The sequence below is a fragment of the Chelonia mydas genome, chromosome 3, assembly GCF_015237465.2.
Source record: "Chelonia mydas isolate rCheMyd1 chromosome 3, rCheMyd1.pri.v2, whole genome shotgun sequence".
NCBI lineage: Eukaryota > Metazoa > Chordata > Testudines > Cheloniidae > Chelonia > Chelonia mydas.
Genome location: NC_057851.1, coordinates 119,300,756 through 119,320,667, shown reverse-complemented (window position 1 = coordinate 119,320,667; position 19,912 = coordinate 119,300,756). Strand labels below are relative to the sequence as shown.

Genomic DNA, 19,912 nt, shown 5'->3' with positions numbered 1-19,912 from the left:
ACAGATTGTTAGATAAGAAGAGCATGTTTTATCTAGGTAACATTTTAGATACGATAATATTTATCTTACACCACAACTTTTTCCTTATCTGAAGATGATGATGTGCAAAAGCTAAATAAGGAGATTTCTTGATTGATATGAAAAGATGAATTTATTTCACAGAGAAATTTAGACATGATTCCTAATCCTGTGCTTTCCTCATAGAAGCACAGAGTAATAATTTCTCTGTCCCTCCTATTAGAGGTAGTAGTAATCAAAAGGACTATCTTATAAGGAAGAAGAGTCATAGATATATAATTAATCAATCAACTTTTGGAAAACAAAGTCCACTTCTAGAAGAATTTCACCTTTCTAATTCTAAGTTTAATTAAGACGTTGCTCTGATGGGCCACAATGATAAGCCGAGGAACATTAGCAAACAACTCTACATCTAATGGCCCCAAGGTCTGAAACATTTAAGTTTCGATAAAAATAACCTTTTATAAAGCATGTTTTGAAGCGGTTTGAGAACACTTAAATTCTGAAAAATGTACATGAACCTTTGCAAATGCAAAAAGCCAACCTGTGGACAAATTCCTGATGTACATGGGAATTTTCACACTTTAGATCTAATTTTTTTGTTGTTTTGCTGTGATTTTTGTGAGTATATGACACTTTAAAGTTTCTGATTTCTGAGATTCTACCCATTCCACAAGAACATCCACCTAGAAATCCGGGTCTGTGTGGGAATAAATCTAGTGGGGGGCGGGGGAGTAGGGGGAGTACATTATGCAGGAGGTTTATTTTTAGCTTGAAACCATGTAGTGGGTAAAGTTGTCAAGAGCCTTTTAGTGATAAATAAGCCTAAATTCCATTGACTCTCAATGGGACTAAGGCACTTTTGAAAATTTTATCCATTGTATTGCTTTTTACATTTTCAAAATCATTTTACATACATTAATTCTTCCATACTCTTTAAATATACTAGTCACCAGTTGGGATCGACTACTTTTTGCAATTTAGTAATTTCTTTAGATTAATCTTTTCATAAACCATTCCACTGAAGATGGCTTGCCCTGATGACCCTGGAGAAATGACCCATTGGACACAGGAGACACATCCTTAAATAAAATGAAAAAACAAATCTATAAACCATAAACATCTAGTCAGATTGCAGTAAAAAGAATTGCTTTTGTCTTACCATTTCTAATCTTTAAGAGCTTTGTGTATCAGAGGAAGAAGCGAGATGGTATTCCGATCACAGGCTTTCCCCAAAAGTGGCAAAGAGTCCTGTGACACCTTATAGACTAACGGACGTATTGGAGCATAAGCTTTCATGGGTGAATACCCAATTCACCCATTTAGTGGGTGAATTCACCCACTAACACTTATGCTCCAATATGCATAACTTCATTCTGTCCAGATAGTATGAGTAGCACCCAACAATGTCCAACTTATGAAGTTTGGCTTCTCCCCAAGTGAGGCTGAGCAAAGAAGGCAAAAGGTGAATTATCTGGTTACGGTGAAAATTAGAAACCACTTTAGAAGAAACCTTGGGTGGGGTGTCAGAGTCACTTTTTTCTTGTGGAATCATGTGCAAGGAGGCCCTACCATAAGGTCTTGAATCTCCTCTATTCTTCTGGCCGAGGTAATGGTCACAAGAAAGGTGATTCAAAGAACAGGATGCCAGCAGTTCAAAGGGAGGACCCATCAAACCTGTTAAAACAATGTTGAGGTTCCAGGAGGCCACTGTCTCTCTCATCAGGTAGGGTGCCCAGATGTCCCTATTTTATAGGGACAGTCCCGATATTTGGGGCATTTTCTTCTATAGGTGCCTCTTATCCCCCACCCCCATCCCAATTGTTCACACTTGTAGTTTGGTCACCCTACCATCAGGAAGACATGAATAAGCCACTTGAGAAACTAAGCCACAGTTGGCTAGAAGAAGATGGTGTGGCCTTCCACTGGGGGTGAGGAGTGGAGATAGCTAACAGATGCATTCTAATGGAGCTAACAGAGATCTCCGAGTGCTTTAAGAAAAGCAGATAGTCGAGAATGGCAGGAAGTGGAGCTACCAAAGGGGATAGCTGATTCTCCAAAGCAACCTCTTCCATTTAGCAGCATACGTGAGTCTAGTGAACTCCTTTCTCCAGCAAGCTACAATATATTGAACTGCCGTGGAGCAAGATCGATCAGCAGATGTCAGACAGCCAGCATCTAAGCAGCAAGATGAAGGTAAGCAAGCTCCAGATGCAGAATTTGTCCCTCCAATTTTGTGATCCCCTCATGCATGGTAGGAGCATGGCCTTATTGACAGGTTCATGAGGTTGGAGTACCAAAACTGCATGGGTCATGCTGGGACTACCAGTATTATCAGAGCTATATTATATTATATCTGATTTTCCTGAGGAGTCTTGGCCACAATCCTTTGTTACCAGAATCTTCAAGGTCAATACCAGAATAGTATGTTTGTGTGATGGAAGCTCTGGTACCAAGGTCTTTGGTGCTAGTTGTGTTGGTGCTGAGATCTTCAGTCTACCATCACTGGTACTGGTATGTCAGCAACATAAAGAAGCTAAGTAAGGGTCTTATGGTGGTAACTCAGTGCTGAGGTGTCAGTGGAATCCATTCTGGGTCTTGAACTGCCTCCTACGTTGAATCTGCTTGGTGATTATTGTGGAGACTTGTGTTTCTTCTCACCTTGGGATTAGTGCTCTTTGCAGCCCCTCTCCTCTGAGGATGAAACTGAAGATACAAAGGAAGCTCTGGGCAACTCTGTGGTGGAGAAGTGGGACTTTCTTGACACCGAATGGATCCTGGAGTAGACTGTCATTTTACCAGAGAACTCAGAGACATTAGGATCCAGTCAGGTAGGCTTCTCACACTCAGGAGCTGACAAAGTCCTCAAGGGGCACTCAAGGAGAAACAGCTTCAGGTGAGAGACTCCCTGTTCTTTGGGGGAGAAAAGGAGCAGCATATACACCACTTATGTGGTATATACGCTTCTTCCAAGCATCTTAGAGCATCTGTTGTTGACAGGAATTGCTCACCATGTTCAGTGCGAGTCTGGTGTCAAGAGGCAGCATGTGGGCTCAAAGACCTCATCTATTAAGCTAATAAGTTGGGGGAGAGTTTTTGTTGTTGTGCCAATGGGCAGAAACCAATAAAACTAAGAATCTAACTAACTAACTAGAAGCTAACTATAGGAATTAAGACAGGTTTCAGAGTAGCAGCCGTGTTAGTCTGTATTCGCAAATAGAAAAGGAGTACTTGTGGCACCTTAGCGACTAACAAATTTATTTGAGCCATAAGCTTTCGTGAGCTACAGCTCACTTCATCGGATGCATCCGATGAAGTGAGCTGTAGCTCACGAAAGCTTATGGCTCAAATAAATTTGTTAGTCGCTAAGGTGCCACAAGTACTCCTTTTCTTTATAGGAATTAAGTCTCACAGCATGCAGAGATGCAGACGCTACAGGCATTCCATTTTGAAGTCACATGCAATAAGAAGGAAATGGAGAGTAGATGCAGCCACCCAGCTCTTTATGCTCTTGGCTATGGGGTAGGGTGCTGTTCAGAAGAGATTCTGGTCTCACATTCATGGGGTGCATGTACACTAGGAGTGGAATACATGTGCACAATAACTCAAAGAAGAACTTCACTTTCATGCTGTTAATCTTCATTACAAGCAACATCTGCACAGAATATTTATTTTAAAACACAGAAAAAAAGAGTCAATGCATGATTCTTCAATTAAAGCATTTAATTAGAATATATACTTAAATAAAATATAAATCTTGTTAATTCAATAGTTTTGGGTTATAATTCTAGCACTAATTTTCAGGCATCTCTTATGTCCTATAGCACACAATTTGTTTAATTATACAAAGGCTATTTTTAGTGGGTGTATCTTTAATAAACAAACAAAACATATTTTTTCTGTCTGATACTACAGCAAGTCACAGAAAAGAAAATTAACAACCTGGAGATTCTGCCTCTTAGTGAGCATGAAGCTGAATTTTAAGATTCCCTATAAGCAACTGTTACCCAAGCATTATGTGCAACAATTGGATGGCAATAGGCGACTGTTTCCCTTAAAACTTAAAGAAGAAATTTACTTCGTCCACAAGACGAAGAGCCGAGCACATCTGGGACTGTTATTACATAGGAATACTGCCATGCAGAAAATAATACAGACTACATCTTCAAAAATTGCTGCATTATAATAAAGAAACATCGATATACACCTCTACCCTGATATAACACTGTCCTCGGGAGACAAATAATCTTACCGCGTTATAGGTGAAACTTGCTTTGATCCACTGGAGTGTGCATTCCCCCCACCCCCCGGAGCACTGCTTTTCCGAGTTATATCCGAATTCGTGTTATATCGGGTCGCATTATATCAGGGTAGAGGTGTAATAAATATATTGGATAAAAAATAAATAAAGCAGAGTAAAAAAATGCCTAGCGGGTTTGGCAAAGCAATAGATAAAAGGCTAAGAGCCTTTGATCTGGCCACATGAGAAGTATGTGTATTCAGTATAACACACTTCCAAAAATGGAGTTATTATATTAATATATTTTTGGGACATAATATGTTTGCAGCAAGAAAAGACACATTGAACTTTGTTCCATGAAATAGGGAATACTCACACAACCTGAAGTTTCGATAGCCAATCAGATTCTGCTTTTCAAAAAGCCCATTTTATAAAAGCAAATTATATGATGTCTGTATTATTTTATTTATATAGTTTTATTTCTGTTATATCATATAGTGGCATCGGTGATGGCCTTGAGAAAATCTATTTTATATAACTGAAAACATTCAGAATATGACCTACTCAATCTGCCCTTCTGGGCTCTTCTTGACTGAGCTATACTAAGCAGAACATTAGAAAATTATCAGTGTCTAAGTCAGTCAGGTCAGGATAGACATAGTTATATAACACCTCATAACTGTAGACTCTAATAGGCTTTTCCAGTAATATGTAAGCAGTTACAATGCCAGACTTCTCTTACAACTCTTTAAGAGACCCCAACTACAAAATGAAAGTAGTATTTCATATGTGTGGAAGACAATTCGTTTCCCTGCTTACGTATGCTTTTCTTTTGTCTCTTGGTGCTTTTCTAAGTCAAGATCTGTCCCATAATTTTCACATTAAAAAGTTTTCTCTGCACTAATTATATTTACTTTTCATAGCTAAAATATTTTATGCATTTGAACACTGTTTCTCGCTTTTTGGTTGATGGTTGAAATAAAAAAAAATTACAAGTGTGATAAAAGAAAATGGATTTGAGAATTCACTCTCTGTCTCCAAGCCTCACATCAGAAGATACACAGTGTTTCACGAACATAAATGAAAACATCAAACACATTGATTTTCTTATGGTCAAGTTGTCAATTTGATTTAATTTGTCACCTGCCACAGAGATTTAGCTCTTTGTAGTCCTTGAGTAAAGGGAAGGGGAATCATAAGTGATGGGACGGAGAATGAGCTATTCATTAAATTACTAATTGGGATAGGGCTGTGGATTCACCTTCAGTGCAGATACAGAAAATTCATCAAAGCCCTGTTTGTGCCACTGAACGGAACTTTCTGACAAGCAGCAACAAGCGCTTTTAAGACTGATGTTTCTGCTTACAGTTTAAAGATTAAAGTGCAACGAGCTCTGACACTTCTAGAGGACAACCTTTGTAGCTTGGGAAAGAAGACTATTCTGTCTGAAACACGGTGATAATAAAATATCTTGGCTATGTTGCCTTCCCTCACCTTCTGAACACCCTCCCTTTTTTGAAGAGAGGTAGTTGTTTAAGTCAAAGAGGAGGAGCAATTTGTTTTCCTCCTGGTTGTCAATCTACCAACTTTTGAAGCTTACAACATCACTTGTTTCCCTTTGGGTCCATAGTAATGTGAATTGTCTTTATCCAAGTGCCCAACAAATCATTGTCACATAACAGCAGTCGACCTTTCTTTTCAATCTATGCTCTTTTCAAGAGTTATAAATCAGTTGACTTTCAAGCTCGATGAGATGGCATATGCCCTGGTTTGAAGAACAGATGGAGGCTTGGGGGAAAATTGTTTCTGCAGGCTTGCTACAAGCAGCACTGCTTCATAAAAGTGAACTATTCGCACTAATTTCTCACATAAATTATACAGGCAGGGAGCACCAGCCCATTCAGCAGAAAATCTTTCATCTAGCTTTCGGAGGTCATTTAGCACATTTAAATTAAAGTTATTTCTGATACATGGCTGGGTTTTCATTCAGTACACTTTCAAAAGACAGCAATTTACATCAAATAAAGGGATGGCTTTAATTGTGTACGGAGAAAAAAAGAGGAATAGTAAATTAGCTGTCACAAGAATACCGTTTTCTAGAATCCTAGGATAAGCTGTGACTATTAATTAATCACAGAAGAATTAATAATTGAAATATGGCAGCTTTGTATTACAGAAATCAGGTAAACTGTCACTTTTCTTTGCAAGGCCTGTTTTAGACTCCTACTGAAGACTGGCATTCAAATTCTAGCACTTACTGTTATTAAAAGAAAAAGGAACTCTGGGACAACATCCTTTACTCTTTAAAGGAAACAAATTATGCTGTTAAGAAATGTGTATGTCACAATTCTTAATAAATATGTTACTTTATTTGAGGAGGGAAGAGGAAAAGTTTATCACATTTTTGAATTATAAAAATGAAGGAAATGGAAAGGAAAAGAACAGTGAATTATGGTAAACTGAATCGATAATGGATGCCTCACAAAAGTGAGCCACAAGTGGCGAAGAAGAGTGCAATGATGTCTCTCATATTCATTATATAATTTACTGTTTCACTGATACTGTGCCATTTTAAAATATAGTTTTTAAAAAAACTGATAAGAAAATAGAACCAGGCATATTAAGCTAAATAATTATTTCAAATTCTAGAGTACTCTATGAAATTATCAGTTATGTCAGTGAAAACACTTTGTTTTGATACAGTTTTCCATCTTTCACTCCATGAATAGCAAATCCACCAAGACATGCAAAGAAGTATCCTTCCAGAAGTAAAAAGAACTGAAAAGGAGTAAAATCGTGAAAGCTCTTCATATATTAAGCAAGTGATGAGTCACCACAAAATTGTAGGTGTTTGTACATCCACTTCTGTCGAAATTTTAATGAATACTTAAAGCATCCAATTAAATTATGCACATTTTTGAAAACTTTGATTATCTGTTTGAAAACCTATTTTTAGTATATTTAGTGAGAACACTAGACTATTTTTAAAAATAAGATTTGAAAAGACCACTTTTATCTGGAATACTGGTATAAATTATAATACCAACAGCTGAAAACCCTGATTCTGGGAGCCTAGAATCCTAATTCTTTCAATGACCCCATCTGGTACTGTGCAAGTTATTTAGGGCAAAATTTTCTAAAAGCATCCACTGTTGTGAAAGTTAATGTTTGTAAAGTGCTTGGAGACAAAACACAACTATATAAATACTAAATATAATGATAGATAACTGAGCATTCCTAGCTGCTAGTAAGATATTTTAGTTTACAATTATCAAAAGGAATGCTGATCACTTCATTTTGACTTCTGTGACTCAGGACATTATGTCTTACAGTTGAGCTTACCAGAAGTGGACTCTACTGAATATCATCAGTGAATTCATAAATTAACAAATCAGCAGGAAAAGCCTTTTTATACAACCTGGGGGGATGAGGGAGGGAGAGGCCAATAGGCACTCAGGGTGAAATCCTGGCCCTAATGAAATCAGTGGGTGCATGCTTATCCATTCTAAAGCCCCTTTACAATACTCTGGCAGTGCTAAAGGGCTTTAAAGTGAGTGTAAATGTAATTTACATCCACCTTATACTGTCAGACTGTTATAAAGAGACTTTTATTTAAATGAGAATCAAGCTTATGTGGCAAACTGTCTGCATTTTTTAAAATCAGAAACTTGAAGACAAAGAAGCCAAGAGACTGGAACTGTGGTTTGAATTTTTGGAATTCTCTGAAAAGCTCACATGCATATCAGAGATGATAGCACTTTGAGACTGATTAGCTGAAAAATAGCAAACTAGCATCACAGCCATATAGGATGATAAGTGGTATTCATCTATATTGCATTGATATCAGAAAGTCGATACAGTAGGCTTCTTAGTTTTAAATAACAATTTGCCTAACTGAAGAGGAACTATTGCTGTGTTTCTAGCCCAAAACTGAATTGTCTTTTTTGCTGCTATATCAAATTGCATATGTCTAAATTTTCTATGCACTATCGCTACTACAGTTGGGTGAGTTTTTTAGCATACCTGCTTTTCACCTTTCTCCTTCAGCTGAATATGTGTGCAGACTATTTCCCCCCAAATATATTATTTAGTATTCAATTTTCCAATAACTTATTTTCATATTATCTGCTGATGTTTTTAATCTCTCTAGATTACTGTGTGTTATTTCTATGCTCACTGGTATTTGCAGATCCATCCAATTTAATATAATCTTGAAGTTTCACTATTTTACAGTTTACTTCTTCTAGATCACTTATGAAAATGATAAATAAAACAAGAATTAATATCAGTTTCTGTGGTACCCACTAGCTACATGGCCCAATCTTGATATACTGCCATTTGTCACTTCTCTTTGCATATTATCTTTCAGCCAGTTTTCAATCCATATGACATTGTTCCTGGTTTTTAACCTAATAGTATGCCCCTTTTAGCATCTTTTATTAACAAAAATGTTAAATACTGCTTACGAAGGAATAGAAGAAGGAGCAAATAAATTTATATCTATATTTTATTTTCAAAAAAGAGGTTCTCTTGCAGTCAATATGTCCTATTTGTTGCCAAAAATCTGACTCTACAAATTACAACAAATTAGCCTGGCAGCGAGACTGTTTTTATGGAAATGAACTCATCGCTATATTTTTTTACTGGCTTTTAAGTGGTTTGAATTTTGAAATGCATTTCATAAATGAATTTAAAACAACATTTGGGAGTAAGGTATATGCAGAATCAGTAAGTACTGATTTATGTTGATCAATATCATCCAAAATAATTACCAAATTTAAAAATATTCAAGGCATTTTACTCTCAACTGAAGGGAAGAGGATAACCTTTGGCAGAAAAACAAGTACTGTCAAGACGAAAACTACTCCTTCCGCACTTTCCCCCAGTCCAGGATACGTACCAACATAATAATAAGAGCTCTGAATCAGTCACAACAGCATCTCTTTTGTGACTATATGCAAGGGGGTCACTGATTCAATGGAAAGTGAGAACAAAAACGAGGATAGGAAACTCATTTACATGAGTATCCTCCCATGTTCTACCTTCCTCAAAAAGAAAAAGGCCTCCATGGCCTAGTCAACTTTGTGATGGAAGGCTGTGTGCACAATCCAGATTCAATACAAGAATTCGATGTAGGTGGCCATACATGCCTTTTCTGATTAATAGAAGCTAAGAAAAATAAAACACTATCACCCACTAGAAGATAATAGAAACACCAGTCATTCTTCTTTTACCTACAGCCTTGTCTATTCTTAAAAAGTTTTGCTGGTATAGCTATATCAGTAAACCCTCCTGGTGTAGATGCCGTATATACCAGTAAAAAAGTTATTTTGCTGGTATAGCTTATACCAGTTTCCCCAGTGAAATAAAACATGCTGGCAAAAGTACTTTTGCCCATGAAACTGCATCTATACTAGGGCTTTTGTTCGCATAGCCGTGTCAGCAAAAATCATATCCCTAACCGACATAGCTATGCTAGCAAACATAGACCAGGCCTACCTTCCTGTTTTTGCTGCACAAAAAAGTTTGCTAACCTTGAAATTGGTTTCCATTCTTTTGAAAATCCTAAAATTGTTTTGAAGAATTACTATTTCTTTTCTTTTTCAGAGCATTATGATTTTTATAATTAACCTTTACCACCTAAATAATCCTGATTTTCCAAACATTCTGGGGACTATCTCTGGGATATGCTGAGAGTGTATTTAAAATGTATCCTTAATAATTCTTCAGAAATACTTCTTTGGTTTTATCAACTTTCCTTGTCCAAGGTTTAATTGGATTCTGACTTTTTTAAATTCAGGAATGTATATTGTCAGACCTGAGCTGTGAGCATTTATTATTCAGAGCTCTATATGAAATTGTGCACAAGAACATATTACTAAACTTTAAAATCAAATTGTGATATACACAGGCTACCAGAGAACTGCAGGATTGCCAAACAATACCTACAGAATCATAGAATCATAGAATCATAGAATATCAGGGTTGGAAAGGACCCCAGAAGGTCATCTAGTCCAACCCCCTGCTCAAAGCAGGACCAAGTCCCAGTTAAATCATCCCAGCCAGGGCTTTGTCAAGCCTGACCTTAAAAACCTCTAAGGAAGGAGATTCTACCACCTCCCTAGGTAACGCATTCCAGTGTTTCACCACCCTCTTAGTGAAAAAGTTTTTCCTAATATCCAATCTAAACCTCCCCCATTGCAACTTGAGACCATTACTCCTCGTTCTGTCATCTGCTACCATTGAGAACAGTCTAGAGCCATCCTCTTTGGAACCCCCTTTCAGGTAGTTGAAAGCAGCTATCAAATCCCCCCTCATTCTTCTCTTCTGCAGACTAAACAATCCCAGCTCCCTCAGCCTCTCCTCATAAGTCATGTGCTCTAGACCCCTAATCATCAGAAGATTACTGCCACAGTTTAATACATTCATTTTTTAAAAGTTCACACTTCTGACTACTTGCAAACTCCAAATTAACAGCAATATTGTCATCAAGATCTAAAATATTAAGTCTTCTGTTTATCAGTAACAACTTTTTTGTATAATAATGGAATTACCATAGCAAACTGTCAGTGGCCAGGAATAGATGCTTCAGAGGAAGATGCAAAAAGCATGGACAGTTATGAAATAATCTATCCATAGATGAAGATTTTTTCCTACCCCTCAGTTATAGGTGGCTTTCTGCCCTGAAACATGAATGTTTATAATTTTTTTATGCATTTTTATTTAACAGTACTATCTGTACAACTCCATTCAAGACTAATGTCAATGCACATATGTAATTTGCACTTCTAAATATTATATTGACCATATGCCAGTTGCCAAAGAAACTCACAGGATGCAGATGCTAGAAGTTTTCATGAAGGGGAATTAAAAAGTCCAGAGTATTCTGAGTAGATACTTTGCTTGGATTGCAATCAAAATCTCAGGCTTGTCTGGTAAATGGACTAAAGAGCTAAGTGATTAATATGAAGGCTCGCTTTTCCCTCCATGGAAATAAGTAACAAGTCAGGGTGTAGGTTTGACTGCTGAGAATAACAAAGGGATAGCTTCACCAATATTCATAAATTATAAAGCCAAATGGACCACTGTGATCATCTAATCTAACCTCCTGCATAACAAAGGTCATAGGACTTTTCTGAATTAATTCCTGTTTGAACTAGAGCATATCTTTTAGAAAAACTTCTATAAAAATTGCCAGTAATGGAGAATTCACCATAACCCTTGGTAAATTATTCTACACTGTTCAAAATGTGTGCCTTATTTCTATTCTGAATTTGTCTAGCTTCAGCTTCCAGCCAATGGTTCACGTTATACTTTTGTCTACTAGATTGAAGAGCCTATTATCAAATGTTTGATCTCCATATATGTACTTAGACATCATGATCAAGTAACCACTTAATCATCACTTGGTTAAAATAAACAGATTGAGCTCCTGGAGTCTGTCACGATCAGCATGTTTTCCAATCCTTTAATGATTCTCGCGGCTCTTCTCTGAGCCCTCTCCAAACTTATCAATATCCTTCCTGAATTGTGGACACCAGAACTGGACACAGTATTCAACAACCATCACTCCAGTGCCAAATACAGAGGTAATATATCTTTCGTACACCTATGCAATATTCCCTTGTTTATGAGCCAAGGATTATATTAGCCCTTTTGGCCACAGCATCATACCAGGAGCTCATGTTCAGCTGATTATCCACCATGACCCCCAAATCTTTTTTTCAGAATCACTGCTTCCCAAGTCACTGATAAAAATGTTAAATAGAGTGGTGCCAAGAACAGATCCCTGTGGGACTCCACTAGAAATACACCCATTTGATGATCATTCCCCATTTACAATCACTTAGCTAATTTTTAATCTATTTAATATGTGCCATATTAACTTTGTACGGTTCTAGTTTCTTAATCAGAATGTTGTGTGGTACCAAGTCAATTGTCCTATGGAAGTTTAAATATATTACATAAACACTGTTACTTTTATCAACCAAATTTTATAATCTCATCAATAAGAGACACCAAGTTTCTTTGAAAGGGCCTATTTTCCACAAACACAGGCAGATGCTGTGACTAAGAGGTTCCTGTCTTCTTATTTTAGATGGGGAACTGATTATAGTTTGTAAACCAAGATTGTTTAGATTGGTATTACTTTTTATTCTTAAATGTATGGGGGGGGGAGGTACTGCCGGAGTTACTTAGTACTTTGTCTGTTTGTTATTCTTTCAAGCTGGTTCAATTTTTTTTTTAATTTTTGTATAGAGCACTTTTCTAGCCCTAGATTATAAATACATTTTATTTATCTGTTTTCCCCTATCAGGTGGAAACAGCCTTTTAAGAAAAAAAATCTGAATAATATAAAAAAGAGAAGGGGGGAGAGAAAAAGAAGAAAGAGTCTAATATGACTGCCTTTGAAGCACAATACCCAATATTACAGGAGCATCCAAGGAGATGCCCTTTGCCATGGTAAACTTAAAAACCTACAGTAAGAGTTAACTTTGTTGTAGCAAAATCTAATTTTCTTTGGCCTCTATTGAAAAAATCCACTGAATAGTATTGTGTCTCCAGTTGATCAGATAGAGATCAGACATTGTCACAACCTCTCAAAGTCATAAAATGCACATCTCCTTTAATTTTCCATTGTGAAATTGCAAGTTATAAATGGTAAAAGGCAACTCAACAAACTACACATCCAGAATAAACCCTCTGGAAGTGCAGGCAAAGCAGATCTCGAAACTAGCTCCAAATAAGATGGCTCGGAGGGGTCATTCAATCCACACTTACTCCTGGGTTTTATCTCCTCTAAACTTCTGCATATTCCCCTGCACTAAGCCCATTTACTTGAACTTTACCTGGGAAGGGATGAATTCAAACCTCCAGGGCCCAGTCTAAACTAGAAAAAAAGGTGGTGTTTTAAAAACATATTAGCTAACATGGTTTTATTAACACAGTTTTAAACACTACTTAGTACCTTTTGTAGAGATGATTTAATACCTTTAAAAACATGTTAGGTAGTTGTAGTCCTCCACTGATACTGTTCTCAAACCAGTACAACTCTACCAGTGCATATGAGAGGAAAATCAGGTCCTAATTATGGCTCAAATTCTGCACACAGGGCTTATGTACATATGGAATAGTTATTCTGCTTTCAATTCACACCCTACTTTATTCTAGAATAACTTTCATGTGTAGACAACTCCCTAAATGGGACTAATCACATACTTAAAGTTAAGCATATACTCTATATACATATTGTTAGACCATTGATCTTAGTTTTTATATAAATGTCAGATTTTTTTCAGCTAACTGAAGACCACCATGTTGAGTCTAACCCCAGCTATAATGGAATAATTGAGTGATCAACACATTTTTTTCACTATTTTAACGTTTCATAATTATAATTATTTTACATCATGTTTTAATAATTATTAGAAAATTAAATATTGTATATTTCATGGGAAGGAAGAACATCCTGAGGTGTTTTCCTTTGTCAGAACAAATCACGTTTTTGAGACTCCCCTTGCATTAGCTCTCGTGCACCACTGAACAGACAAGCTAACGAGTGAAATGAACCATGACATGCACCACATATAAACAGAACAAGAAAAAACAATAAAACCGTGATACTATGTGGTAATATCAGACTAAAATATCTACGATAAATGTGACATCATTTATTTCTTCTCTGCTTGTCCTTGTTTCAGTAAAACCAGCTGATACATGGAAATAAATGCAATAGAATGAAGTTTCTATAAAGCATTTTCTAGAAAAACCTCTTCCAAACATTGTATCATTAAAGGCAACATCTAGTTTCATTTATTAATGCAGTTCTAGCAAACTCTCTAAAGGAAAACAAAGGTTTTGACTGAGAAATATTAGATCATTGTTTTCATGATTTAGGCAGATTTAGAAGTCAATATAATGGATGAAAATTAGTATTCAGATGTATGTCTGTATTTGAACTATGTGTCTGTGTCTTAAAACAAAGAGAAAAATATAAACTCTACCCCCACAGCTATTAACATGTGTATGAACACCATTCTCCTTATCCTGCCCACAGTCCTGCAATAGTGGGTATCCTCCCAACTGCCAGGATCTCTACCTGGTCCCCTTGTAAGGTAAGGTGGGAACCAAAAAAAGCCCATCTTCCACCTTACCCATTTTTCAGTGTATGCTTAAACTGCGTAGTACTCAATGGTATAATTTGGTCATCAGACAGGGATTAGGAATATCAGAAAGGGCCTGGATGACATTGCAATCCTACCTCTTGCTGACCATATTACTGTATTATGGTCCAACATGTTACTGCAGAGGTTGGAGGGAGAGGGAGCCATTGTGAACTATGAGAAATGAGAAAGCCTTTCCTGGATTATGTTTGCGGCACCGTGGCACATTGAACATAGCCTATGATTATCCAGGGCCATTCCATTCAAACACAATTCACCTTTCAGACATTGGGAACAACTTCTTTATTCTAGACATTAAGATTTGCCTGGAAGGTTTGCTGTACACAAATGGTCTTGGTTACTAGCCAAGGAGTCATTAGTAGCATCTAGCAGCAAGATGGTTCTAGTGGTGGGAATATGTAGGCCAAGTAGCAATTAAAATGGGGTAAAAGTGGTTGGAATATCTCAATTTAATGTTATGCGGTTAGAAATTGAAATATCTCAGGACACTGACCCCCAGTGGCAGAAAATGCTGGAGAGCAGTTTAAGGCTAGTTAGACCTCTTTATGAGTTTAGAGTGAATAAGATAAATCCTGGAAGTTGGCATGGCCAAGTCAATCCATGGACCAGTCAGAGGGGATGTTTGAATCTCCTAGTTTTCACTGAGAATGTGGAAAAGCTATGGTTGAGAGGTTGGCTGCAGGTTCCCCTTGCTGCAAGAACTATGTCTTGTTTCCCTGCATTGATTTAATAGTTATATGAAATAAAGTTACAGTCTGTTCCATGTTTCCCACTTTTTAAGACCCTAAAAACATAATAACGGCCATACTGGGTCAGACCAAAGGTCCATCTAGCCCAGTATCCTGTTTTCAGACAGTGGCCAATGCCAGGTGCCCTAGAGGGAATGAACAGAACAAGTAATCATCAAGTGATCCATCCCCTGTCGCCCATTCCCAGCTTCTGGCAAATAGAGCCTAGGGCAGGGGTGAAAGTGGGCTGGTATGGGCCGGGCCGGTGTACCAGTAAAAAGTGGCCACCGGTCTGGCCCGTAGGTAGCCAACGTTAAAGCACTGCCAGGGCAGTGCTTAAATGTCATTGTCCCTTCCTCCCACCCCCCCACCTTCCTAAGCCACCGACCGGGGTGGGGGAGCAAAATGGGCAGCTGCCCTGGGGCCAGCAATTTAAAAGGGCCCAGGGCTCCGGCCACCGCTACCGCCCGAGGCCCCGCCCCTTCTGGGGGTCCAGAGCCAGGCTCCTGTGCTGGTAAGTGTATAATGTTACTTTCACCCCTGGGGTAGGGACACCATCCCTGCCCATCCTGGCTAATAGCCATTGATGAACCTATCCTCCATTAACTTATCTAGTTCCTTTTTGAATCCTGTTATAGTCTTGGCCTTCACAACAACTTATAGCCTGGTAAGTAAAAAGCTATATCCAAATAACCAGTAATTAAACAGCATACTTTCACTTCCACACTATAATCCTAATCCTGCTCCCATTGATGTCAGTGAGAGGAGGATCAAACCCTGTATTGTGAAATCCCCCTTCCATTCACTGAATTAACAGAGCTATATTTTTAAATTAGGACCATGTTTAACATGAACAATTCAAATTCTACAGATCTGATGTATTTTTCCTCATGTACATCACGCTCACCCTGTGTAACTATTATTCTGTTTCCAGAAAAATCTTATTCTAGCCCAATAAATAACATAAAAAGTTAAGTAATTCTTTGATAACAAAAATAATTAAATAGCAGGAGCAGGTTAAAGATCAGCACTCATTTTTCAAATTAAATTTAAAAGCCTGCTCTAGTTACTTAGAAGATTGGCAAGTTTTACAAATAACATCACTGAGCCTTTTAAAGAGAAACACAGATGCATTAGAATGGAGTCATTAGGCAATACATTTATTCTGAAGCCAATTAACCTTTTGTCAGAGAAATGTCGGAGCCGTAATGGTTTCTGCAGTGGAGGTCAGCCTCTAACAGGGGCACGTATGACAGCGATTATGCTGCCTGACATATGCTGCATACTGAGAGTACAGCCGTGGAATGAGAATTTGCCTTCGTTTGTATTCTGCTCTGCATTTCCAGGGAGCAGGCAATCTTGACCTATCCATTTAGGTAATTAAAGCTTCCATTTGGAAGCGTCCTGCAGGAAGGTGAAATCTGGGGGAGATAAATGGCTGCTGTTCACTGTATCCAACTACTTCTATCATTTGATGGACTGCCTGAAATAGGCTGGGTTGCCAGGTCCTCATAGAAATAGAGACGAATTGGGCAGGAGACAATACTCTCAGGCAAAGCAACTCTGTCATCTTCCTTTTTGCAACATATAATTTAATTGTTAGCCAAGGTATATGGCTGACTCAGGGGGCCTTTCTCAAACACCTCCTCCACCATCTTCCATTTGCTAAGAAATTACTCCAGTTTATTTACTTATAAGCCAACTTTGTTTGGCAATGAGATATGTCACTTCAATAAATGCAGCTGGCTGTTACAGCTGTGCGCTGACTTACCTTCCAGGCTATTTTATTTCCTCTCGAATCATGCTCAAGGGCAATTGGGAAGTCTCCTCGCTCATAAAACTTGCGAAATGCTGTAGGCTTTGTTGGTCTTTCTTTAAATGCTCCTGCAACTGGGGGTCCTCTTACCTAAAAAACACATATATAAACAAACCATAATGCAACTGCATTTTTAAAATAATAATACTGAAATTTGTTTAGAAACGTTAGTAGTTTAAAAGGGGTTGATAAGATAGCAGATGGCACTGATTTCACTCTTCCCATGTTATACTTCTTTCAATTTAAGTGTCCTGTTAGGGTTTTTAATAGACATTAAAGGAAAGGAGTATTACTCTTCAATGAAGATTTAGAATTTTGTTTGCATTGTCCTGTAGGTACTAATTTGCATTGTCTGTTTTTTGGATCATCCCATGAAAAATTGTCTTTTCATTTTAAACTCTGCATCAGTTTTCACACGTTTTAAAAATAGAAATAATACTACATGCTCACAAGTTTTACAATACCTGACATGTTTTAGGAGGTTTAATTACTTCTGGTTTGTAAAGCAGTTAAAATATAAAGCAATACATAAGTGTAAGCTATTTTAATCAGCATCTAGAAGAACACCTCTCCTTGGGAAGCATCTTTCTATTTGCTTTAATATGAAAGTAAGACACAAATCACTTCCCCTTTGCTTTTTGGCATGGGAGGGGGTGAGATACACACAAATACTGGCTACAGTAGTAGGTAGATGTTTAAGAGGGAGAGGTTTCTAAGCAGCCCTGAATGTACAAACAGTATGTTTTTGGCAATATGGGCTTAAGGAGATGTGTCCAAGAGGAGGGGGTGGAGCTGGATTAGGCCACCAAACACAATAGTATCCTCCTCATAATGTGCAGAAATTTCTTTACAATGTCTAGTTAAAGTTAATGTGACCCCATCAGTACTAACTTCTGCAAAAAAAACTACTCTGTGCATTCTATAAGCAAATTCATTAAAGTCAATGCATTAACACTGGTGTAAAACAAGAATCAGGCCTGGAAATAAGGCCTTGTTTCCATGGGAAAATGGACCAGTATAACTATTATAGACTAAGTAGTTCCAGAATAACTCCCCATTGTGATGCTTTATTCTGGAATAAAAATGAGTTTATGTCTTCAATCCCTCATCACCAATGGGGACTGCAACTTGAGGGCTCTGTTTATTACAGGGAGCACTTCCCAGTCAGTAGAGATGAAGTGCTGGACCGGGAGTAGCTGACATTAGTACACCTTAGCCTGGCCCTGACCCCTTGCCACCAACAGGGACAATGATTGGCAGCAGTGGTGAGTGAGAGGGCTCCTCCTATAACAGGAGACATTTCCCAGAAAGCAGGGACTTGTGCTTGTTTTTTTGTTTCATTTTTTCCTTTGTAATTTTGTTCATCTGCCAGTCACCCATGGCTCCTCAACACATGCATCTTCTGCATCATAGTATCCATCCTCCTCCCCGACCCTCCCCTGCCTTCCCTTCCCCTCCTGTCCCCTACCCTCAGTGGCTCCATCTTGTCTTATCCCTCTACAATCCCCACCATCTCTACTTACTCCTCTTCCCCTCTTCACACTGATCTCCTACCTTCTTCCACCAGCACAAATCTAAGTCCCACATCCTCCTCCTATGTCTGGTGACATTGGTCCTAACCCTGACTCTCTCACCACCCCCATCCAGGGCCGGCTTCAGGCACCAGTGTTCCAAGCAGGTGCTTGGGGCGGCAGTTAGAAAGGGGCAGCAGCTTCTCTGTTCCACCCTCCACCGCGGCAAATCAGTGGCAGCTTCGTCCTTTTGCCGTCTGCAGCAGCAGTTTTTTTCACTGCTTGGGACGGCAAAAACTGTAGAGCTGGCTCTGCCTCCACCATTTGCACCTCACACATGCCTCCCCACCACCGCCTCTGCCTCTCTTGTGCCATCATTCCTAAAGTCACACCTATACCCTCATTCCTAAAGTCACACCTATACCCCCTGCCTTCCTTCCCTTCTCTTTCTGTATCTCTTCTCCTACTGCCTCCACTTCTCTCTGCATAGGATCTTGCCAATTTCCTCCAAGAGAAAATTAGCATAATACAACATGATCTTCTCCTTCCCCTTGGCTTGCCTTCCTGTCCCCTCCTACACCTCTTCTCCTTCTCTTATCACAGATGCAGAAGTTTCTTGTCTGCTCTCTTCCTCTAACCTCATCACTTGTCTCAGTGACTCCACCCTATCCTCTTTCCTGATCTCCCTCTTGTCCACTCTCATCCCCTCCCTCTTACTTGTCTCTTTAACCTCTCACCACCTTTGGTGCTTTCCCCCTCACAGTACAAGGCTTTGGGCTCTCCCATTAAAAAAAAACAACAACAAAAAAACTTACCCTTAATCCCATTTGCCTCTCCAACTGTCATACCATTTCCTTTCTCTCTTTCATCTCTAAACTTAGTCAACACACTGTCTGCAATCACTGACTGGAGTTAGTCTCCTCCAGTTCTATCCTAGACCTTCTCCAATCTGGCGTCTGTCCCTGGCACTCCAAGGAAACAGCTCTTGCCAAAATCTGTAATGATGTCTTCCTATCCAAAGCTCATAATCAACACTACATACTCATCTTTCTTGACGTGTCTTATATTCATAGATTCCAAGGCCAAAAGGGACCCTTATGATCACTGACACAGTCAACCATGCTCTTCTTTAAGTCTTGTCCTCTATTGGCTTCCGTGACTCTGTTCTATCCTGGTTCTTCTCCTAGTGATTCTGCTCCTATCTCTGTAGTCATTCCTTCAGCATATCCTTAGTGGATCCTCCTCATCCCCCCTCAACTTTCTGTGGGGGAATCCATAGGGTCTGTTCTTGGTCCCTTCTCTTCTTCCTCTATCCCTTATCTCTGCATAATCTCATCTGCAAACACAAATTCAAGTACCATCTCTGTGCTGATGAATCACAAATCTGCCTCTGTATTTCAGACCTGTCTCCTTCT

The 19,912-nt window shown here is 38.6% G+C and overlaps 1 protein-coding gene across 5 annotated transcripts in view; it reads right to left on the bottom strand.

The window, feature by feature from the left end:
- The window catches only part of PACRG (parkin coregulated), a 471,461-nt gene that overhangs the window by 299,290 nt on the left and 152,259 nt on the right, over positions 1–19,912 (bottom strand). For all 5 annotated transcript variants that reach the window (XM_037895122.2, XM_037895121.2, XM_007071089.4 and 2 more), the window contains exon 3: positions 16,942–17,076. In XM_037895122.2, the coding sequence (XP_037751050.1) occupies positions 16,942–17,076 (135 nt within the window). The remainder of the gene's footprint in view (positions 1–16,941; positions 17,077–19,912) is intronic.